Source organism: Anser anser, assembly GCF_964211835.1.
Source record: "Anser anser genome assembly, chromosome: 2".
NCBI lineage: Eukaryota > Metazoa > Chordata > Aves > Anseriformes > Anatidae > Anser > Anser anser.
The window spans coordinates 106649307-106674167 of NC_139721.1; the positions used below are offsets into that span (position 1 = coordinate 106649307).

At 39.8% G+C, this 24861-nt stretch overlaps 1 protein-coding gene across 2 annotated transcripts in view; it reads left to right on the forward strand.

Annotated features, from left to right (window-relative positions):
* The first annotated feature begins 10621 nt into the window (after positions 1-10621).
* ADCY1 (adenylate cyclase 1) overlaps positions 10622-24861 on the forward strand; it is a 175889-nt gene continuing 161649 nt past the window's right edge. For both annotated transcript variants that reach the window (XM_083823552.1, XM_083823553.1), the window contains exon 1: positions 10622-13623. In XM_083823552.1, coding sequence (XP_083679678.1) covers positions 12955-13623 — 669 coding nt within the window. In that variant the 5' untranslated portion in view covers positions 10622-12954. The remainder of the gene's footprint in view (positions 13624-24861) is intronic.

The window sequence follows — 24861 nt, forward strand, 5'->3', positions numbered from 1 at the left end:
TTAAATGACTGTAGTAGAATACCTCTAACCTACATTGTAGGTGTTCAAGCTCTTAAATATTTATGAAAATAATACCAGCTGAACTGCTTTGTATTATGACAGACATAATAACTTGTACTCATTACCATAAATGTATGCATAATATTCCTTGTTAAAAAGAAAGAAAAAGAAAAAAATTCCCCTTCAAGATAAATGGGTCTTGAAAATCCATTCAAAAGCTAAGCTGATCTATGTCAAATACTGAATTTTTAGAAGGGTACTGTGTGTGTAATTGAAATACTATATAAGTGAGAAGAAACATGGTATGTAAAAGGGTGTGTGAAGGGTTTCACTGAAGTCACAAGGACACAGTAATATGAGACACAAACAAGGATTCTACTGAACCAAAACAAATGCCATTCAGATACTGTGGCTGAAGAGTATCTTATGCTGTTCACATTTCATTTCTTTTAATTGTTTTATTAATTTAATCATATAAATGATTGAAGATGAAAACAAATTTTTCAAATCAGTGAATTCCATAAGTTACAATATATTTTAAAAGAGGAAAAAAAATACTTTGCGCAAAATGCAAAGGCTATAAAATCATATCATTGCACATGATAACTTTTGAAAATCATGCTATGAAATCATTTCCAGACAGAATATTTCAAAGTTTGTGAAGAAGGTCACCTGGGAATGCAGTCACTTCTTTTATTTCTCCACTTTTGCACACAAATTTTCACACTCTGGGTCAGATCCCATGAGTGATCTAGGCAACCAACTAAGAATTTGAACAAAAATTACAGTCCTCAAATCTTGTATCAAACTGCTGCATAATTCTGGAGTGCCAAGATAACATTTTGCTGTGGTTTAACCCAGCAAGCAGGTAAGTACGACACTGCTGCTTGCTCATTTTCCCATGTGGGATGGGGGACATAAACAGAAAGGTAAATGTGTGAGAACACATGGGCTGAGAAAGACAGTTTACCAGGTAAAATAAAAGGTAAAAAAGGTAAAATAAAAGCTTCGCGCACAAAGAAAGTAAAACAAGGAACTTATTCACTTAGTCATCACGCGGCACTTGCAGGGCAACCAGGCGATCAGGCCCAGTCAGCATGGGTTTATGAAAGGTAGGTCCTGCTTGACGAACCTGATCTCCTTCTATGACAAAATGACACATTTAGTGGATGAGGGAAAGGCTGTGGATGTGGTCTACCTTGACTTCAGTAAGGCTTTTGACACCGTTTCCCACAACATTCTCCTCAAGAAACTGGCTGCTCGTGGCTCGGACTGGCGTACGCTTTGTTGGGTTAAAAACTGGCTGGATGGCTGGGCCCAAAGAGTTGTGGAGAATGGAGCCAAATCCAGTTGGAGGCCAGTTAATAGTGAAGTCCCCCAGGGCTCAGTGCTGGGGCCAGTCCTCTTTAATATCTTTATCGATGACCTGGATGAGGGGATCGAGTGCACCCTCAGTAAGTTTGCAGATGACACCAAGTTAGGTGCATGTGTTGATCTGCTCGAGGGAAGGAAGGCTCTGCAGGAGGATCTGGATAGGCTGGACCGATGGGCTGAGGTCAACTGCATGAAGTTCAACAAGGCCAAGTGCCGGGTCCTGCATCTGGGGCGTAACAACCCCAAGCAGAGCTACAGGCTGGGAGATGAGTGGTTGGAAAGCTGCCTGGCAGAGAAGGACCTGGGAGTACTGGTTGATAGGCAACTGAATATGAGCCAGCAGTGTGCTCAGGTGGCCAAGAAGGCCAACAGCATCCTGGCTTGCATAAGAAGCAGTGTGGCCAGCAGGTCTAAGGAGGTGATTGTCCCCCTGTACTCAGCTCTGGTGAGGCCACACCTCGAGTACTGTGTTCTGTTTTGGGCCCCTCACTACAAGAAGGACATGGAGGTGCTCGAGAGAGTCCAGAGAAGGGCAACGAGGCTGGTGAGGGGTCTGGAGAACAAGTCTTACGAGGAGCGGCTGAGGGAGCTGGGGTTGTTCAGTCTGGAAAAGAGGACGCTCAGGGGAGACCTCATCACTCTCTATAGGTACCTTAAAGGAGGCTGTAGCGAGGTGGGGGTTGGTCTATTCTCCCATGTGCCTGGTGACAGGACGAGGGGGAATGCACTAAAGTTGCGCCAGGGGAGGTTTAGGTTGGATATTAGGAAGAACTTCTTTACTGAAAGGGTTGTTAGGTATTGGAATGGGCTGCCCAGGGAAGTGGTTGAGTCACCATCCCTGGAGGTCTTTAAAAGATGTTTAGATGGAGAGCTTAGTGATATGGTTTAGTGTAGGACTTGTTAGTGTTAGGTCAGAGGTTGGACTAGATGATCTTGGAGGTCTCTTCCAACCTAGACAATTCTGTGATTCTGTGATTCAATACTTCCCATTGGCAGGCAGTTCAGCTACTTCCAGGAAAGCTGGACTTATCATGCATAATGAATTCTTGGGAAGATGAACACCATTGGTCGAAACATCTCCCCTCTTTTCTTCTTTATCCCAGCTTTTATTGCTGAACATGATATCATATAGTATGAAATATGTCTTTGGTCAGTCTGAGCCAGCTGTCCTGGCTGTATCCCCTCCCAGCTTCTTGTGCATCCCCAGCCTCCTCACTGCCAGGGCAGCACAAGTAGAAAAGTTCTTGACTCTGTGTAAGCACTACTCTGCAACAAGTAAAACCATTGGTGTGTTATCACCACTATTTTCATCAAAAATCTGAAACAACATTATAGAAGCCTCTACAAAGAAAATTGACTCTATCCCAGCCAAAACCATGACACATTTCCATGCTTTTTTTTTCTTTTTCTTTTTTTTTTTTTTTTCAGTGTATTTTCTAGGGACCTGAGGTTCTCACTAGTTTTCTCAGCACTACCCCAGTTTTGACAGAGTTGGGAATTTTTCCCTGTCACCCAAGTTGTTTGTGTGCCCAGGTAGCACGTCTTAAGTAATTGTTCCTTCAACTGTTCTGCAACTCCATCAAAAGCATGTAATATCGCTAATCCCTACAGGCTCAAATGTATTATAAACTGCAGCTAAAACTTCATAATTTGGAGTCATTAGACACATTTCTTAGGGCAGATCTTGTATTGCCCAACCCGCTTTTTCTTTGTCAACCAAATTTTTTTGAACAAAACAAAAAAGGCAACATAGCATAGGAAATGGAGGAGACAGTTCCTGCACATAAGATAGCATGTCACACGAAATGGGGTTGCACTAGAGTAGTTTGCAGTGCTTTTCCACTCAGATATATCAAGGATGGTGTTTGAGCTTCCTGCATCCTAAGAAAGAGATCTCATCTTTTTTTGGATTATTGCTGCCACCTCTTCCTATGGGGTCCTCAAAGAAAGTCATCTCCGGATCCTGAGGAAGGAAAATAATAATGGCTGCCTACAGGTGAGTATTTTGGGTGCTTAGTCAGCAGGCCATTTGTTTTTAAGTATTCAGTAGCTGGTGTTCAAGTATAAACACATTGCACGCACTGATCTCAGGAAGCACTTTGCTGACTGCAGGTGCTGATGAGAATCTCTCTCAAGAGGTACATCAGTCACATGCATATCTAGAATGTGAAGGTCCAAAAGTTACAAGCCAGACATAAAACCCCAGTAAAGCCATCAGACAATATCCAGTCAACTTCCCTTCTCCCTGAACTCAGCCCAGTAGGAATAGTTTGTACTGAAATCAGGGGCCCTTTTTTCAGCAGTGCAATGATCAGAGTTGACCTTTTTGAGACAAGATTCGTCATTGGGTGTCATGGAGCAATATGTGGAGCTAAAGGGTGTAGAAGGTCCCCTGGATTTTGGTGAGTTTGGTGTAGGGCCAAAAGAACATCTCAGTGCTGGACAAAGATACAAAACCTACTTGCAAAAATGGACACAGGTGGCATCACTATGATGGTCGTTGAATATTCCTACAGATTTTTTATTTAAATGTTAGTGTTGCCTTTCCTTCCCTAACATCTTTTGTATATCCTTTAGGCAGTCCTTTAGGAAAATGCATTCATCCTCTAGCATCACCTGGTACCTTTGTAGCAATCTTGCAGTGACCTTTCTCCCACTTAACTGGAATATTTAAACTTCCCAGACTACTGCAGTTGTCAGCCTAAACAGGATTAGGGGAAGAAAAATAGCACTTAACCTTGTTTAAAGAAGTGAGATATATTTCAGACTAGTGGATAAGACCTAATCTATAATAGATGTAGTCAGGCTTGTATATACTCAGTCTGGAGTTAAAAACAACAGTAAGCTCTCCTTAGAGTAATGTGCCTCTGTGCCATGAAGTGGTATCAGTGCTGAGGAGAGGAAGCATTCTCAAGGATTAACTGCTAAGGTGTTATAAAAATAGCTGTTCCAAATATACAATTATTTTTTAGGCATGTGGACCTATATTTAAGCTACTGTATTTCTGATTTTTGAAAACAAAATTTGTGAGAAAAAAAATACATATTTTTAAATAAAATCTGAGCATGATTTTTAATGTTTTAAAAAATTTGATTTTCAATTTCACCTGTAGTTGTAATTTCTAAGGAAACAACCTAATTTTCAAATATAAACTTGACTGAAAAGCAAACAGGTTTTTGAGCAAGCAAATGAAAACATGAACACACACATTGAAAAAGAAAAAAAAAAAGAGAAAAAAAAGAAAAAAAAAGGAAGATTGTGCATGAAAGATATGAGGTGTAATATTACCACCTGACTGCATAGCTCTCAACTTCTGTCACATAAAGAAAAATGTAAAATATTTCCCTCTCTTGTTTTTAAAAATAAAATTAAAAAAAAAAAAGAGTTTCTTTCTCTAAATTTGCAAAAGTGCACATGCAAACACACAAATACACACATATATTTACAGGAAAACCTGTAATATTAGGGGGTGCTCTTAAGGCTACTACTTTGGCATCAACTCAGAAGATTTTTTTTTCCACTAAATAACACTTCTTTCTTAAAATTTTTTTGAGTATACAATCTCTCTTTCACGTCTTCATGCACACAAACACATGCATAGAGTGTAAGCAAGAAGAAAGAATGAGACAAGAAAAGAATTAAGTTGCTTTTCTAAGCCGAATTTCCAGTTCATCCATTTATAGTAACAGTAGAGCATAAGCTAAGTAGCATTATGCAGGTTTATGTAAATTGTTTAGGATGAAGGGGGAGTACAAGTGACAAGAAAATAAATATAACATTGAAGGCCACTGTAAATATGTCTTAATGTTGAATGTGACTAAAAAAATAGTAAACACAGCACATCATAAAGTTGTCTTTTTACTTTTAACATCCAACATTCGTAACCATAAAGAGGAGTGTAGCTCCATCTTGGGGGGTTAAATTCAAAATAGATCCAGTAACATCTGTGCTGTTAATTTGACCTAATTAGTTGTTACTACTTGCAGGACTTACGTGAAGAATCTCATTACACAGATAAGATATAAAATAGATGGAGCTTGGGCCTCAGTAGTGATCAAGTGGAACACAGTCTAATATCTGAAACATCCTGTTTCTGGGTGCTCTGCAGTTTGCAAGGGGGTGTTGGAGGAGGTGAATCTCTAGTAAGTGTCTCCTCTGACTTAGTCTTTAACAAGATTATCTTTCTATTTGAAAAGCATCACTAGGATTTTTATTTAAATGTCCTACTATATTTGGGGATTGTTTCCTTGGTGTTTTTCTTTTCTTAAAAAAAAAAAAAAAAAAGCAAAGGACTGTTTTTGTTTACAGTTCAGTGATGAAATACAAGTAGTAATTAGTAGGGAACATACTGTTTTTCTGTAGCATACTATGTGTTGAAAGTATTACCAGTTTTGTAGATATCAACAAAAAACACTAAAATTAGTAGAAAAAAAGCATTTTTTCCCCTCCAGTGTGAACTGACTACAATTATTTTGCTTTTGTTGTTGTTGCTAAATTCACTGTCAGTGTACTTTTCCCTCTTTGACAGAAGGCATTGCAAATGAAAGTATGCAGACTTTTATAGTCCTTACTCAAGAAAAACCACCAAATGAAATCGATATGGAGTTCTGCCCAAATCAGAAGTCCAGAAAGAAGCCTCAGGTCTGATACCTGAAGGAGCTATTTACAGAACTGCTAATGAGTGCACTGTGATGGAAAGTCATAGCAGAGCACTCTGTGAATAACACCAAGGGTGAAAACCTGACATAAGGAGAACATAGACAGGTTAAAAAATAAAATAATAATAATAAAACCGTTAAGCAAACAATAACACTCATTTAAAAAATGAAGAATTAAAAAGAAAAAAAAAACAGTTTGCTAAACTACCAGTTCATAAATAATAATACCATGCTTTAGTGTCACTTACCCAATAATACATACGGAGTATAAATTAGAGATGAGTAAAATGGGAGGAGACTAAATCTGGTAAATATGAATTACTTTTTTTTTTTATAGAAAGAGATGCATGAAAATAGAGCTAGCAATGAACTGCAGAATTCAGCTATAATTCTTGTCTTTGTTTTTGCTTACATCTTGTCTTTTCCTTTTAAAGATTCAAAGGGTTACACCAAGAAAAATGCTTGTCCTTACACACTTACAGCTGCAGTGTCACAACTTCCCTTGATTTTATGGAACAGAATCAGAGACATATAATATTGTCACACACTGCCAGAATCCTGATGTTAGCCATTTGCAGAACTCCTAAAAGAGAATGGAATGCCTAACATGAAAACAAGGAGAATTAAAAATACTTTATCCTGGGTGGAATTAATTTTAATGGGTATGATTTCACCTCTCAGGGATTTTTAAGGATGTATTGATTGACAAGATTACCTCCATGATAGAAACTGTTTCCAGTTCTGCTATCTAGCTGGGAAAATCTTCATTGTTCTATTGCATGGACAAGTACTAAGTCATTAGGTGAGGAGGGTTGAGTTAGCCTCTCCTCTCTTCTGCGTACTGGTCTTGGATGAAAATCAGGTTCTGAAGATACCAGTGTGTTGAAATATCTGCCTTACTGAAAGGAAAGTAGGGAAAAAGTCACCGGCTGTTGCAGGATAGTGTGATATTTCTAGTTTCCAGACTGCAGTTCAAAGATCCCAACTCAGCCCTGAATAAGCTGTCTTCAGACCTGGTTACTGCACAACTGCACTAATATAGTATGAACCTTTAGCTGGTAAGCTCTGACACAAATGCAAGGCAAAGTAACAGGCAGCTGCATGGTTTTCAGTAATTTATCTGGCACCTCTGCATAGAGTTGCATTGGACCACAGAGGTGTACCAGAATATACATAGCCAACTGAGAGTAGCTTCATCATACCCTCTTGCTTTCTGTTCTCCACTGAAAAAGACTAAGGTCTAACTTACACATATAAAATGAAATGATGAAAGGATGTGGTGTGTGTGCTGTGTAGATCTTGCAAGATGCTTTATGATTTCTCATTTTACTCTTAGCATTTTTTAATCAGTATATATCACTGTTGTATACATCTCAGCAGAGTATGCAGCAACTGTTTTGAAGAAGCCTTGAAACCTTTCCTATGTTATTTCCGTGCTGTTGCCATCCAGATGTTCATGAAGTAAAAATCCCAAAATTTCCCTGAGGTAACAGGGAGGATGCAGTGGGGAGCAGCAAGACAGAAGCATGGCCAGATGGAGTGTGGTATTTGGAGAAGCTCGTAAGAACTGTGGTTTACTAGATACCATGAAAGAAACTGTCAAGGAATTCCTCATCAAAATGCACCAACCCTCGTTCCTGATTTTTTTGCTATATAATAGTCTTTGGGTGGCTCTAATTTTAGATGAAGAATAGATAAATCAGAGTTGATGCAGTACAGACAGAGGAAATGAATGAGTTGTCACAAGATGGAAAGATCCAGCTGACCTGCTATAAATCCATGCTGGCTGAAAAGCATGTTGCTTGCTCACTGGAAAGAATCATTAGTATTAATATAGAAGTTCAGTAGGTCACAGAAGTCTCATGCATCCTGGAAGGCCTAGAATAGAAGAGAGAGGTAAAGGACTCAAATGGTCTTAATGCCTGTACTCTCTGCTCAGCAGAGGACTGCAGAAAACTCATCCCCATTTTCTGCTGGTAAATTAGCCACTTTAACCCTATTATTTTCAGCTAAATCACCTAATTATTTCACCAGCAGTCCTATCTGACAAATGACTTGAGATCAAGCCCTTAGTGTAATTCTCTTCTCATCTGATTTTATTTATTTATTTATTTTTGTTTCCAATAGACAATTAGAATTTTGGAAAAATTCCAAAATTTGGAAAATTGGAACAATTAACTAGACTTCAGATAAAATTGTGAATAAAATAGTTTGAGTGCAAAAACCCTGGCTGGTCCAAAGGAAATCGAGTGAGCAAAGGTGCTGATTTTAGACCTGGGCAGAAGCTAAGATACAAGTTTGTCCTTGAGAGATTAGTGTTATACCCTAAATTTATCCTTGAATGTAATTGTTTGTCTCTTAAAATGAATTCTTTTATAAAGAAGCACAGAATGAAACATTTAAAACAGTAATTTATTTGGAGTACGCTGTTCGGGTCGAGCACTGTTTCCTAAATGCGAAACATGTAGGCATTTTAAGTTTTTCACTTATTGTCACTGGGGAAAGTATATTTCAACTCTATGGTAGAAACACTCTATTGATATAAATTCAAACTTGCAGCTCAAGTTGTGTATCTGTAGAAGTGGTGTGTATCTGTAGAAGTGGTATGTATCAGAAATACCTGGTTCATTTGTTTTCCATCAGAATGCATAAAAAGGAAATCAAACTTTAAAATCATAAAAAAAAAAAGGAATAGTTATTATGATGCTCATGAAATCCATTCAAACAGTATTTCAGTAGCCATATGGAAATCTAGTCTATATTTCTTGAATTTGGAATGAGAGTGGGGATGCTGATTCAAAAAAAAAAAATCTCTTAATGATTTGGAAAAATAAACTTTCACTTGTTTTTTCCCAAACTTTCCTCAAAATCTAGAAAGAGCAATCAATATATTTCAAAAATCCATGAGAGGAGGAAAAAACTATGTTGAATCTCCACATTTAAGCCTGGCCTTTCCTACCATTTTCTGCAGGACCTCTTCTGTCCTGCCCATATCACTGCTTTTCTCTTGCTAGGCACATCTCTCTGTTTTTGTGGTGGCATTAACAAGCTGTGCCTGCTAGAATGAGTCTGCAGAAATTTCTCTATAGCTTTATGCAGAGTCCTTACTTTTACTGTCAGAGGGGATGAGAAAGAAAATATATATATATGTATATATCCCTGCCTTAGATGATAGATCATGCCATTCTATTACAAGTAGGCAGTACTAACTGTGGATAAAAGATGAAGATCTTTGCAATCCTTATACAGACAAAAATTAACACAAGACAAAAATTCTAATGATGCTAAACATTGACCTTAATTCTAAACTTGCCATGAATCTGAAAAGCTCTAGGTCTATAAAAAATATTGCTTCCAAAGATGACCTCCAGCCAATGCATCAAGCAGTGACTGCCTGAAACTGTGGGATGTGAGAAGAAAAAAAAAAAAAAAAAAGAAAAAAAAAGAAAAAAAAAAGCACAAGGTTTAATAAAGTAAAACAGAATAGACAGTGAAAAAAAAATCATTATTAAATGGATAAGCTACATGTACAAAATAAATAAAAATAGACATTCTGAAATTCTGAGCAGCCCTTTAATTCAAGACTGCTCCTAAGCTCCAGCGAAACATAGAGACTTCTGCTCAGTCTGATCTAGATCCATTCACTGCCCAATCTCCATGAAGAAAAGATTTCTACTTCCATTGACTCAAATAACCAAGTCAGCTTGCTTCTCAGGAAAAAGCTGAACAGATAGGTTTTGCAATGCAAGAGGTGATAAATCTGGGCTTTAATCACCCTTTCCTGTCAATACTACATTGTGGTCTCTGGTTACAAATACAAGGATGTTCAACAGGAAGAGCTGGCTTGGATCTGGCCAATATCCTGAACTTTGAGGGCATTATGTATCAAAACCAACTACATATCATCCTTAGAAATGAACTAGAAGTGCAGTATAGCCCAAAAAGTGTTGTTCATAGTTCACAAAACCTGAACCAGGCTACTGTTATCTGCAGCAGATAAGTTTAGTTGGAAAACGTAGCACTGTGTCAAGTGCACTCCAGCAGTTTTATAGGTGGTTATTTGCTGTAATTATATTCTTGTTTCAGACACAGGTTCCAAGGTTCCTTCTTTATATTTGTGCCATAAGGTGGTAAAAAAAAAATGGTTCTTCACTATGCAGGGTAAGGTGAAGTATTTGCCCTGTGATGTGAAACATCGTATAAAGGATGAAAGAGTTTAATTAATCACTGTGTGACATTTCCATATTCCTGCAATATCTAAGGTAGACAAATCTTCAACAGTTCACTGCTTCCCCCTGACCTAATAAGAATGGAGATATGTATATCTCATACATATGAGCCTTCTCTTCTTGATGTATGTACTAACTAACCCAATCTGAGGTTGTAATAAGCACGAAACTAATCTAAATCACATTGTGCCTTGTAGGGAATTACTCCTTTTTTCTGTTTTCCCAACAGCAAGCTGAGAACCAGAAGAAAGCATGGCAACTCTTTCAGTTCCTTGGGCTGGGCAGCTAGGTGCCACCTCTAATGCAGTGTAAGATGTAAAATACCATTTATCCCTTGGGATACATGAGTTCAGAAGGAACTAGAGGACAGGTGAAAAGATAACAGTATCTGCCTAATAATACATGTGTGACTGAAGTGAATTTATGCATCAAAATGAAGAAAGAAATATATTTTAGTAACTTTCCAAACGCACTGGAGACACTGCAAAACAAAGAAAGCTTTATTTTTTACATTTCATTTCAGTTAAACATCTCTTCCTGTCTCCAGCATTTAGGCCAGGAAACCCGGTCCCTTTACTTTCTTCTTGAAGTGAGTTACAGAAATATAAATACTAGCATTTTTTTTTCCCCTGTTCTGCAGAGCTTAAGGGAATAATTCACAGTGTGAAACTATCTTGAGCAGTGTTGCATGAGCACAAAATGACAATCACTGCCCCAAACGTGAAATATTTTTAATCTGTAACACATGAACTCCAGCAATGTTGATTTGTCCCCTTTTCCTGGTGAGGTCTATACAGTTTCAAAAGAACAACTGAATACTGAGTCTGGAAGGCTCAGACTAACACAAAATACTAAAATAATAGTGTAAAAACTATTTTAATTTATCTCATGTATCAGAGATATTATTTAATGTTACTTTACTTTCCAGAAATAAAATATCATCAACCTTCATAGCTGTAACAAATCTTAAAGAAATCTGTATACTGTTGATCTTAAGGCTCTTTGGCTTAAATCAGGAACCAGAATATGACACTACTGACACAGACCCAGCAATTAGAACTTCAACGTATCTGTGATGGTAGGATTCTGCTTCGGTTCTAGAAAGTATTCCTACAGTACCTTGGAAAAGCCATATGTTAATCATCTATAGAAATTTTCAATTTTGATGTTTTCCTTACCCTGTTTCTTAGAAATGCTTAATCCAAAGCCAACACAAACATTGGAATCCTTTCTCCAGTCTTTGATGACCATGGAGTCAGCCTCTTGATCCCCAAATTAGATGCAATGATATTCTTTGCTGGCAATTTGCTAACAGTGATATATGGTAGTGGTGTTATAGGCAGCACTGAAGGTTTTTTTCAAAACAACATACAGATTCACAGCTCAAGTTCTTGATGAAGCACAGAGTGCAATTCTGTGCAGGATGATAATTAACTCCTGTCACAAGAGTAGCCCTCAACAACCACTGACTGATTTGTACTTCCAGACAGGCAAAAGTGCTCACAGAAATGTGCTTTCTTGAAAATTTTATTATTCACTGCACTTTTCCAAGTATTTCAGAGTCTAGGAGGCAAAAATCATAAAATCAGCATGTTTATTCAGGCAGATAAGTATTCATTTCTCACAGGAAGAAGGACTCACCCATCTTTTTATCTAGTATATTTATATCCAATATATTTATATATTTATATCTAATATATTTTTATATATTCGTGCATATTTCTATTTTTGTCGATCGATTTTCTATATTTGCACGTATTTCAGTAGATGTGAAGGTGGGCGGGAAACACGAGGCCGTAAGACAGCAAGCCGCAGCTCCAAGGCTCAGCGCCCCGCGGGTGCGGGTGCTCGGCGCTGCGCAGGGCGCGGGCGGTCCCTCCGCAGCTTCCCTGCCGCGGGTGCCCGGCGGGGACCGTGCCCGGCTTCCCAGGCGAGCGGCGCGCAGGCGCCTCTCGCTCCCCAGCTCCTGTGAGATGCTCTCGGACGTGCGAAGGGGATCGCCCTGCCTTTCCCTCCTGCCTTCTGCTTTCTCTCCGGCACCGCTGCCCCACTTTTCCAGCGTTTAGCCCGGTCTACAAGGCTGGGCTTCATTTTTAATCCGCATTTTTTTTTTTTTTTTTTTTAGTGTTGCCCACCCCCGGGAGCCCGTTTAGCACCCACTCTCCGCAGCTCTTGCTCCTCCACGTAGCTGTATCTAAAGGGAGACCCGCCTGTTGATTATTCCACGCACCCTCTGCCCTTCCCCCCCTCTGCCACCCCTCCCCCTGCTTGATTTCAAACCTTTGGATGGTATTTTTGTGTCATTAGGAGATTAACATCCCTGGAACACCAGGGGAGGAAAGAGGAGGTGGTGGATGAGGAGGAGGGTGGAGGGGGAGAGAGAGAGAGAGAGACAGCAGGCAGGAAGGTTGTCGTATTGACACGAGTGAGGCTCTCCTCCCGCCGTCCCAGCCACCCTCGGCTTCTCGGTGGCAGCGGAGGGGGGCGTTTGCAGGCGCCGCCGGTTGCGGACGGCGGCAGGCAGGCGGGCTGTGCCCGGTGCCCGGTGCCCGCGTCCGCGAAGCTGCGGCGGCGGGGGCCGCCGGCGGGCGTGCGGCCGCGGCTCTTGCTCGCGGCCCCCCTCTCTTTTATGAGCAGCGAGGCGGAGGAGCGGCAGCCAGGGACGCCAGGAGGAGCATTTTTCACGGGTGTTTATGAATGGCACTGATATGGAGGAAATACCGTTTCAGAAAGTCAAGACCAAGAGGAAGAAGTGCTGCCACTGCTGCTGCTCCCCGCCTGCTGCCGCGGCGGCGGGAGCGGGAGCCGGGCTGGGGGACCCCCCTCCCTTGCTGCTGCTGGATGCCATCGCCTGCGAGGACGAGTTCGACTGCAAGGAGCTGGAGGCTCTCTTCCAGAGCTATAACCTGAAGCTGGAGCAGACGTCTACCCTCAAGGCGCTGGCCGTCCTCATCGTGCTCACGGCCAGCCTGGCCCTTGTGGAGCTGCTCTCCGGACCCAGCCTGACCATCTCCAAAGGCTCGCACCCGGTGCACTGCATCATCTTCCTCTCCCTCTTCATCGTCACCAATGTCAAGTACCTGCAGGTCACCCAGCTGCAGCAGATCGTCAAACTCACCTTGCTCTTCAGCTTCACCTTCTCCTTCCTCTGCTGCCCCTTCTCACTCGGCGCCTATGGCATGGAGCCCCCCAGCGCCCCCGAGCAGGGCATGTGGCAGCTCATGCTGGTCACCTTCGTCTCGTACTCCCTGCTACCCGTCCGGACCCTGCTGGCTATCGTCTTCGGGCTGGTGGTATCCGTCTCCCACCTCATCGTCACCGCCACCTCCGTCAGCACCAAGAGGCAGCGGCTCTGGAGGACGGTGAGAGAGGCCGGGCCGGGCCGGGCACTGCAGCACAGCCCAGCCGCGTGGTGCGTGCCCGGCGGGCGGGAGGGGAGGCGCGGAGCAGCACGGTGACCTCCGCGGTGCCCTCCCGGCACGGCCAGCCGGGGCGGCGGCAGCGCCCGGCGTGTCCCTGGCGGGGAAGGGGGGCGTACGCAGCTCGGCATCGGCGGTGCCTGTAGTTCCCAAAAGTTTCCGGGAGGCCGGGGGGATAGGGTGACTCCCGGGGGAACAGGACTCTCGGCTTTGTCGCTTGAAGGTAAACGGGAGCCTTAAGGAAGGGGAGCCATCCAAGCGTTTCCACGCTGGGGAAGGTCCAGGGGCACCGGATGCACAGTCAGTGCAAATCCAGCACGTATAAAACCGCTTGACTCAGTACGAATTTGGCATAGACAATAAGCTGCGTGTACTAACAATGCTTTGTGTTGATTCGTATTCTTGCTGTCTGTCTCAGCCTTGGACCCTTCATGCCCATAGCCCATCTCAGGAAGGCTCTGCAGAAAAACTCAAAGGGGAAGCCCACCTCGTTGCTCTCCCAGGGAGCAGGGCATTCCCACGTAAGTTTCCCCATGGCATTTGCTGCCCCCTCTCCACAGGCATTACCTAGTATGCCAGTGAACTTCCTAGCAGTTCCTTTTCCTCTCTGCATTAATCCAGCAAAACCTCCCTCTGCAGCAAGCATCGTTGGAAACGTGCTGCTGCACTCCTCCCCCTCCCCCAAATAGCTATTTATAGCCCTGCAGGGCTTTCTCCGGCTCTCAAGGCCTGATGGGCCACACTGGCAGAAGGAGGAGGATGAGGGGATGAGTGTATGGGAAACACTAGGGCTGGGAGTCAGGATTTGCTGCTTCAGGCTCCATTATATAGTGCCTGTAAACCACTGGGAAAGAGGAATATAGAATTTTTGTGTCCGCCCTGGTATCGCATCAATCGTGTTTGCCCTCAGGGGAAGCACATGGGTTCTGGGGTCTAAACTGGTGTTAACTAACAATTTAATGAATAATTTAAGTACTTAGTACATTGCTTCTGATGAATTCTGGCATTTTTCTCCATGGCCTTGTAAGGCTGTGCTGTGATGCGAAGACACACAGTTGGTGCAGGCATAAACATAAGCAGACTTGTACACCTTTGTGCCCAGAAGTGTAAATTTCTTCTCCCTCCTTACATGCACACATGCCCCATAGTGACATACATACGCATACTGGACATATATAAGGACAATTAAAAGACTGGGATACTGAGACATACAAGATTATTCATGGCTTCATGCTGCTGAGCTGGTAGACAAAATAAATTGTATATTTTGAAGGGGAAGAGAGAGATAAGCTGAGCTTTATGATTTACCCAGATAATCTGATGGTCTATTTTTAAATGCGTGATTTAGAGTTTCCACGAAAGGGAGAGCTGGTGAAATGCAGAACACTAAGAGGAGCCTTCTCTAAAAGCATCCAAAAGGATACTAAAAATGTTAGAATATCTCTCTTCAGGTAGGGCTGGAGATAGCTCTTTTTGCTAGAGTACCAATTAGTTCTTGTGGGATTCCAGGCTGTCCTGTCTGCCGTGACACAGAGACATATTTTACTTGATGCCAAGTAAAGCTCAGTGTGGCTGTTCTAGATGAACAATGTAAAGAAGCTGACAATAATGTCACTAAGATATCTGACCAAGGGCTTGAAGATGAACAATTTTAAGGAGAGGAAATTTGCTGTCTTTCTTCACACTAGTTTAATTCAGTTATTCAACAGGCAAGTCACTGGCTTAGAAATACATAGAATCATTTGACTAGCAGCTGATGTAACGCATGTACATTTCTTCTTCAGCATCCTCTCCCCCCGGCCAAAGTAATTTCAGTAATTTGTGTGCGGTTCCCTGAACAAGTATGCTTTGCTGATAACAGGAGGCAAAAACCTGCTCTGAGTCAAGGGAAATAACTGGTCTGTGAACTTCCATTGCACAGAAATGTATGTTGATATGTTGCATGTTTGCAAGCAAAATGTCTTCTGATTTGAAGACTAACCCTGTGTGTAGAAGGGACCCTTCTCTTATATAAAAGTTGTTCTTTCTTTTCCAAAGAACAATTTTAAAATTGAGAAAAATAAAGCCTTGTAAAAGCCACATCATCTGAATTTTATTTCCCCAGTCTGACTGTAGCCTAGTCTATTTTGTGAAGGGTAGAATGGATGCTGTCTCTCAGTCTGAATCTTCTTACTATCATTGGATTTTATCCTGAACATCCTGGTGCACAAAGACACTGCATGCAGTCAGCCTGTCAAGGAGACAGGATTGCTCTACGCAGAGCTGCACCAGTGTGAATCTATGTGCTTTTTCTCCCAGCCCCCAAACTTAAATGAAAGGGTGAATTTCAATTGTTGAATTGGAATGAACTGTATCCAAAGGGCGGAAGGACCAGCACCAGCCACTGAGACCAGTTTTCTCTTAAAGGAGTCAGAGAATCATGGAACATCCTGCGTTGGAAGGGACCCACAAGGTTCATTGAGTCCAACTCCTGGCACGGCACAGGTCTACTCAAAATTCGGACCATATGACTAAGAACATAGTCCAAACCCTTCTTAAACTCTGACAGGCTTGGTGCCGTGGCCAAGGAGCTTTTGATTTTTGGATAGTTCAGGCAGGGAATGAATTTAAATGTCATTTAACCTGAGGTTTGAAAAATGCAGATCTAGTAACATCCATTGAAGCTTAACTGGCAAATTGTTAGCAAGACCAGGTGCTTCATGGTGTTTCAAGCTATTAAAAAATGGACATACATTATATTCTGAAGCAGGTTTTGGGATGAGTCTCTATATGCAAATCTTTGAATTCCAAAAGCCTCACTGACTTCAGTAGTGCTGAATCAGACCCTGAGTGGGTCCCATGGCATGCTTAAAATTTGCATTCATATAAATGTACAAACACTTCAGCATATTATAATCAATAGCTCAGCTCATTGCAGGAGTAGTTTGTTATGAGGTCTACACCATAAAGCACATTTACTTCAAGTGTGATAGTTTTCTGACAGCGTAGTGTTGTCTCCTGATGGTCTGTGTAGATCACAGGCTCATTTCTTCTAGCACTTGCCACCATGTCACATCAGAGCTGAGACACAGGAATGTGGAGAAGTGAGAGGAGAGGAGCAACACAAGTGTAGGAAGGCAAAGGAAGTTGGAGGGGCAACATGGCAGAGCCCGAGCTTCATCTTTCCAGTCAGTGGCTGGATTTTACCCAAATTGAAGATTCCAGTCTGCCAATCTGTCCTTCTGATTACCTAAGGGAAATGTAATAATGGATAACATATATATATATATGCATATATATATATATAAAAGTAGAATATTAATCACATATGAAGTATTACGGGCAACCTTGACCACATTCATGGCAAAAGGCATGCTGACTTCACAGCTGGTTTTATATATATTGTTTGACATTGTGATAAGGATTTAAATAGCGTATATGAATGATAGCATTTTGATTATGTTAGTTGGACTCTTTCACTTGCTTTGGAGTCATGGAACAAGATTATTCATGCCATATCTTGTCTTGAAGAAAAATGTGAGGAAGCATCCATAGGAGGCTGAACCTAGAGATGAAGGTTTAATGACTTGTCACCTAGTTTTTTTTTCGGTTGATTTTTTTTTTCCCCTGCAGCTGGCAGATGTACATTAGGTGCCTCAGAGCAGTTAGAGAAATACAAAACCCTGCACCAAGGAGTTTAGTCCATTTTTTGTTGTGATACAGTGAGTGGGTGTTAGAGAGATTAAGGGCAGATAGGGTGAGGAAGGCAGAGGCTGCTCACAGAAACTACTCAGCTGTGGCATGTGCACAGTTTCATGACTTATTGTTAAATAACTGCTTTTTATTACTAAATATTTTGTTCCTTCCTCTTTAAAAATAAAACCTATGCTTGTTTCCAGAAAATTCAGAAGCAAATCATATACCAACAAAGTGCCCTCACACATCACCATATTCATGAAAGAGCAAATCTTTTGAGAAAACCAAAGTTGCAACTTAAGTAATAAAGAGCAGAAGAAAGAAAAGTGCTATCATAAATTAGTGAAATTATATTGTTTTCAGCAGTGTGGAGAAATCAAAGTTGTAGTATTTTTGTCTGTATTTAAAACTGGTTTCATGCTTTCATTTATCTATTTTTATGATTAGAGATTTTATTGATTTCAGCAAGTAACAAATTAATAATGGGGAATGGACAAACTATGAAAAGTGTGAAGGAAACTGGGAGCTGTTATTTAAAATAATTAAAATACTGAAAATTTCATTTGGTATCTTAACTCTTTGCAGGTTGGTGTGATAGTAATGTGGAATATCATGAGGAATTATCATTATCTTATCACTGTATAGTTAATCATTTTAGATAGTATTTAAAATGTAATTAAGGAACACATAACTGACAGAACCGTTAATCTCCACACCTCTGTTTCTCACACAGAAGGCTGAGGCTCGCAGCCTAATAAAAAGGGCTGCAAATCTAAGACAGCTCAGCTCTATTTCATTGCCTTTGTTATTCTGTGCAAAGCTCAGGTTTTCTGCTGCATGCATAAGAAGTGTTGCTGAGGCACTGTATGAGTTCATTGTATGGTGCTTTCCGAATATGAGTATCAAGACTATCTCTAATTTTGCAAATATATCTATGCACTAGTAATCTGTTTAAAGTCACTGTTTTCCTGTCTTTCCAAAGATTCGGACCACTGTTCTCAGAGACTGTTAAAAGGACTTAATCTGTCCTGTCAGTTTGTGAGTCTACACTCATGAAGTTTAGCCCTAAATCTCCATTTGCAAAAGCCGTATTCTCTGGCACAATCATATACTGAAGAATTGAGCTTGGTTACTGTTAATGATGATTTTTCCTTCTCTTGCGCAAAAGGTATCATACCTAAGCTAGGGAGAAATTGTCCTTCTCACAAAATGTTTTACATGCCCCTGAAGTTGTCTTTTGAAGTTGACTTAGTGTCACTGATCCTCTGTAAATGTAACATTACTTACAGTTCTCAAAGAAATTCTTATCATAGGAAAATATCATGTGCTCTCCTGCTTTTTTGTTTGTTTTTTCCCTTGTGTATGATAGTTGCTGCCATTCCACTTGTAAAAAATTTCAAACACTAAAAAATTATAGTTACAACTACTTTGTACAAGACAGTTGTAAACCCTTTTTTGTAGGGTTTTGAATTAAAAAAAATCTAAACCTGATATATAATGCACTACTGTGTTACAGTAAACTTACTGTAGGACTGTTCCTAAATGAAATTATTTTATTGAATTATTACAAACCTAGAAACATATAAGGATATATTTTTTGTTATTGTAGCTAAGGGGTTCAAGAATGAAGCTGAAGCTGTATGAGGGAAAGGCCTTTTCTTCTTTAGAGTCATAGTTCAAATGTAGGTTGTAAAAGTTCAAGTTTCTTTACCGTTTGAAAGCATTTTGATGGCCTAACAGAGCGCATAATACAGATTGATTACAATAGTCCGGTTTCTGAGGTGTAACCATGAAGTTTTTTTTATATAACATCACTGTTGGTAACACATAACTCAGTAGCAAACTTAAAAGTTTTTCTCGTAGTTTGTGGGCAAACACAAGTGCTGTATTAAGATTGCTTATAAGGTAACGTGTATGACTTTTGTGGAATTATAATGAAAGTTCATAGGGCCTCTGCATCAATGGTATTAACATGTATAACAACAGAATGGGAGGAAAACCTACATCGAGAGTATGACACAGTTTGCTGCCATGTTTGAATTTCAACATGATGGGTAAGTACTGTGATTTATGCTGCGGCAAAAATCACACTGAGCTTAAATCAGTCCCAAGGGAGAAAAAAGGACTTTGACTTGTTGGCAAAAGACAGCAGTGCTACATATAAGTAGACACTGGCAATAGTATAATTTCATTCTGTGCATATTGCAATGAATGCAAAGTATTTTGAGGGTCTTTCTTTCTTTAGTAAAAGGGGGGTAAGTCTTCTGGAAACTGCTGTGTTTGGTGGTTTAAAAGCTGACATGCAGCAACCTATCTTGGAGTAGCTGAAGAAGAGAAAGCCCTAGTAGTCAACTTATTTTTTCTCAGCAGAAATATATCTCCCTTTAATATCTGGAGATCTCACTGTTGTTTTCAGGATCAGTTAAACAATCTTGTTATGGAAAATTTCTTGGGATCAGTGTAGATATCAAGGTCAATCTGTGGCTTTGGCATATCGCTGTGATGTTGTTTGGTATTACCAGAGTTTAGACTGAGCAGTTTTTGAGTTTACTTCTTTTGAAGACTTTCATGTGGCAAAGGAATACCATATGAAAAATCGTCTCTAGTTAACTTCATCTAATTCATTAATCTAATCTAAATCATTAATCTATTCTTCATCTTCATTCAGAAGATACACTGCTTCATGTCAATGCATCATCTCTTCAATGGTGAATTTCTGGACTGGCACATGATTCCCTGAGCACGGTGAAGAATGTAGAAATGCTTTTTAAAGGCTACATTACTGAGATGATAAATAATCAGATGCTAGACTTCCTTTTAACAAGGAAAGAACCAAAGGATTGGTTCCACCTTCTACTTTATGGATTAATTTAGTTCATATTAAACTGTCAGAAACATATGACTGTCAGTGTCAGTCAAACATAATTCTAAACACAGGAAGAAAGAGCATACTCTTTGCACCAACCTGTTGATGTCCTTGGGGTCTGAAGCACATTGTTACTGCGTGGGGTGCTTCATGTACAAGTGCTACATCATGTTTCTGCCACAAGTATAACGTGTGCAAACATAGCAGGAAATCGAGCTAGCACATTTTCTCCTCTGACTCAGGGAAACTAACACAAGGCTTTGCATACAGAAGAGGAGATCCTCGAAGGTGACAAGCTTTGGTGTACCATGTTCTGGTACATTCGCTTTGTGTACTATGGAGTCACTCCCTCCATTTTAGATTAATTGTGCCTGTGCCATTAGTAAAGGTGTGTAGCTCTGTACTGTCCCATCTGAGGCATGCTTTTGGGAATCTGTTGATCAAGCTTAGTTGCCTAAGTGTGCAAACTCTATCAAGTAGCCAGGATCATTTTAGCAATACAGCCTTTTACCTTCTCTGTTGTAATCTCATTTTTGGGTGGATCATACAGTGACAAGAGACATAGATCTGCACTGCAGCTGAGAAAGACTGGGAGATGTTTTGGCAACCAAAACACCAGGCAGAGGTCTGGTGGAACCTGGTTTAGGAGACCATCTCACTGGCAGCTTCAAAAGCCAAAACCAGAAATTGAGCCTCATAGCCATCTTCAGTTCTTTCCTTTGAGGAAAGACTGTATCAGGAATCCAGGAAAACAGCAGGAAAGACTGCACAAGGCTTATCTGTTTCCTGGAAAGTAATCCTCGAAGGAAAATTTGGATAAGTTTCTCTATTTAGTTTTTCTTAAATGCAATGTCATTGTGTAAAGCAATCTTATCTAAGGACAGATAACAGAGAGTTAGCAAAGCCTGGTGATAACTGGTAATTTATCATAACATCTGCCATCTATGTCCAGAATAGTAAACCTGGAAAACATTAGCAGACATGATGATGTGTGATGATATGTGGTGCTTGAGTAAAGCCCTCTGAACAGGAATCAGAAATCTCTAGTGTTCAAGGGCAGATATACAGAATCTAGTAGGAAAACAGGCTCCTAGGTGAGTGATTAAGGTTAAACAAATAATCATAAGTCCAGCTATTTATTTCTGGATTTCTAAAGTAGCAATCAATGGTCCAGTTTTACTCTCAGGTCATAGTTTAAGTTAGCATTACCACTGAAAATGTAGTCTGTTGACATGGATACACATCCCTGTTCACCCATTTTCAACACACAAACACTGCTGAAACCCTGCACTGAACGGATCAGGGAGCTAATGCAGATTAGAATGAGCCTAGCAACGTGGGCTCTCATCCTGTTTGTGCATGTATGGTTTTTTTTGCAGGCACAAATAGGCTGGGATCAGGAACAAGAAACCAGTGAAACAGAGAAGACAGAACATTTTTTTTTTTGAGTGGTCTGTCAGTTTATGTCCTTTTCACTATTGTAACAACAGCTGTATGGACTTCACTGATATATGAACTTAAGTGGGAATAGTGTTAGCCCTAATAACATCTTTTGTAAAATGCAGTCTAACTTTACACTTTATAGTTAGTCACATTTGCATTAATTTAAATAAGGAAGTCTGGAAAATAAGTAAATCAGATGATATAATTAAAGGTTGGTTTGGTTTGGTATATCTGCTAAAAAAACTGATCCTGGAAAATCTTTCAACATGGGTGCCAAACATTTGTAACCAGTTCGCAAACAGAAATTATTGTTAAGGAACAACAAGTATATTTTCTTATGTTGCAAAGACCCCTTAAAAGTAATCCAAGGATCCCCACTTTAACCATTAATATAGAGGATCTAGTTCTTCACATGGTACCAAAAGAAGGAATTGACTTTTAAATGTGGCGAGTAGCAAATACAATTTGTTTAAAGATTTTGAATTTGTGAAGATTTTGAATACCATTTGAGGCACCTTGAAATGGCCCAAAACTTTAAAAACTGCTTCAGCTTGCATAAAGATATTTTATGTTAATATCCGCTATGGTGGACTGAAAAGAGTGAATCACTAGAACCCGTTATTTCTGCAGTAGTTAGAGACAATGGTGTCACTGATACCTGTTATAGAAGACGCTGTATTTTTGAGACTGAAATTCAATAGGTTTTGAATGTTATTGTGGATATGTTATTTGAATAAGTTATTTCTTTCAGAATGGACAGAAGCTAGTTCTTCTTCATACAGAATAGTCAGTTTCTACCTTGTGCTATTACTTTGGCTATATTTGGCTTTAAATACCTAAGTTACAAGGCAGATGCTCAAATATATATATATTTTGATATCAAAATTGGTATCCTGCAATAATCTGTGGATCTCAGTGCTGACGCATCCAGTCATGGTCAAGAGCAGAAGTAGACATACAATATATTTAAATACATCTTGCAATATCTTTAAGGTCTTGAATAATTCTGAAGTTGCATGCATTCAAACAAAAATGTCATGCAGAAAATTCTGGAAGACAACAGACAGCTTTCTGAAAATTAATGATTCAGTGCTTTAAAATGCATTACCTGTATATCCTGAAATCAGTTTCTTTTTTCTGTAATGTCTTAGGAAAGCTCTGTCTGCTTAAGATAAATGTTTAATACTTTTTTTTTTTTCTCATTGCAACTGAAAAAAATATTAACACAGTGCAAACAAGGGATTGCTCAAGAACCTTACACATCAAATTATAGACTGAAATTCAGCTTGTCTTATTCTTATTTACCACTGATGTTAAGGAAATGCCTAAAGTGTCAACTTTTATTAGCTTCTCAACTTATTGCTTGCTGTACCAGTGCACAAATAACAGGCAGTCCTTTGTCATCTGCTAGATGTGCAAAAGAAAAGGAAAAAAGACTAGAGAAGAGAACCAAGATAATTTTTCAAAACTGAGAGGTCAGTCAGAATAGATTGCAAACCTGACTCCAGCTGCAGTTGTGTGGGACAAGAATTTCATAAAGACAAGACTTCATCCTAAGCATCAGAAATCCCCAGGGAATAGTTTAAAATGTTTCCATTTGCTCTAGGCTAAGCCATACTGCTATGTTTTCTTCTTTTCAACTACTCTGAGATGAGACTTTCCTCTGGTCTCTCTGAGTTGGAGAAGGATGTTCATAAAAGAGTGAGGTGTTTCATGTTAGAGTTAAACGGAGCATGTTTATGAGCCACTTAAACTTTTTTTCAATGTATTTGCCTCAGTAACTTTGTTATTAGCTGCATAAGATGTAGATGAAAGGTAAATTTTGTCTACCCAAAGCAATGGAATGAATTTACAGAATAAAGCTGTTCACCTATACATTTTCCAATATCAGTTGGAATTGTTTCACTTCTTCATGGGCAAAATGAAGCTACAATTTTGTTTTTGAGTAATTTTCCATCACTTTATAGAAGAAACCATCTATAGTTTATACATTTTAATAGCTATTTATTATAATTATATATCCCAGATATATTGCTGAGATACGTATGAATGGACTTATGCCAGAGCATATTGTATTTTAATTCTGATATTGCCAAGTAGATGTAACACTGAGCAATGTGAAATCTGGAAAGAAAAAAAAAGAGAGAGAAAAAAAGAAAAAAGAAAAAAAAAAGGCGTGGTCCCTAAACGCTGTTTTCTAAAACAGTTATCTTAATTTCTGTTTGACATTTTAAAAGAAATATTCACAGGCTTTTTAGAGGCAATACACTGGTTTACTTGCAGAGGGTTTTTGCTTATTTTTGCTGCATGACGTGAAAGAGATATAAGATTTCTGTACCTGGACAGGTTGAGAGAGAGCTTGAGTGAGTCAGTAATTATTTAAAACAAAAAGAAGAGGGGAAGCTGTCCTTTAACCCCATGTTAACTGATGGTAATTTTGAGGAGCTGCTTTACAGAATTCTGAGTTAGAGGAATCTTACACGTTACAGCCTTTACCTGTAGCTTTATGTTTGGCAGCACATGCTTGAAGCATACCTTAAAAGAACAAATTAAAATAATGAAAGAATAGACAAAAAAAAAGAGTGAGGAATTTGAGTATTTTTTTTTATATAAAATACCATGCAAAATTACCATTTCCCTTCTCTTATCTGCTGTCATTTGTGAAACTTCCACTGTGCTTGTTTTTGCTATTTGAATATTGCAAATGCTAATGTAAAAGATACAAGTGCCTACACAAAGATAGAACAGATTTATTCTGAAAGTTATTGAAAGAAGTATGCTGCCTATTTTCTATTTTTTCTCTTTCCTCATTCAGTTTTTCCCTCCCAAAGGAAATGGGTCAGAGGCCTCTTCTGCATTCTGTCTGTCTCCTTTCCTCATTAGTGTTCTTGCACAGACTTCTCACAGATTTCACCTCTACTTATCTCTAGGTGTCTCCCTGACTAGAGGAATGTCTCTTTTTGACATCTTTTCTGGATTAGTTTATTACATAGAGCATAAATATTTCTGCATCTTGTCTGCAACTCCTGCTTGTGCAAGACTCTCAAAAGAGGAATTCATTTTGGTGCAGCTTTTATTCCTTATGCTTTTCAAGAGTAGAAATTAATGAAGAAATGAGAAAAACCAGAGTGTTCTGCTTTATCCTGGAATAAGCACTTCACCTAGTGACTTCAGGTGTGGGTTTGCTTGTGAATGAA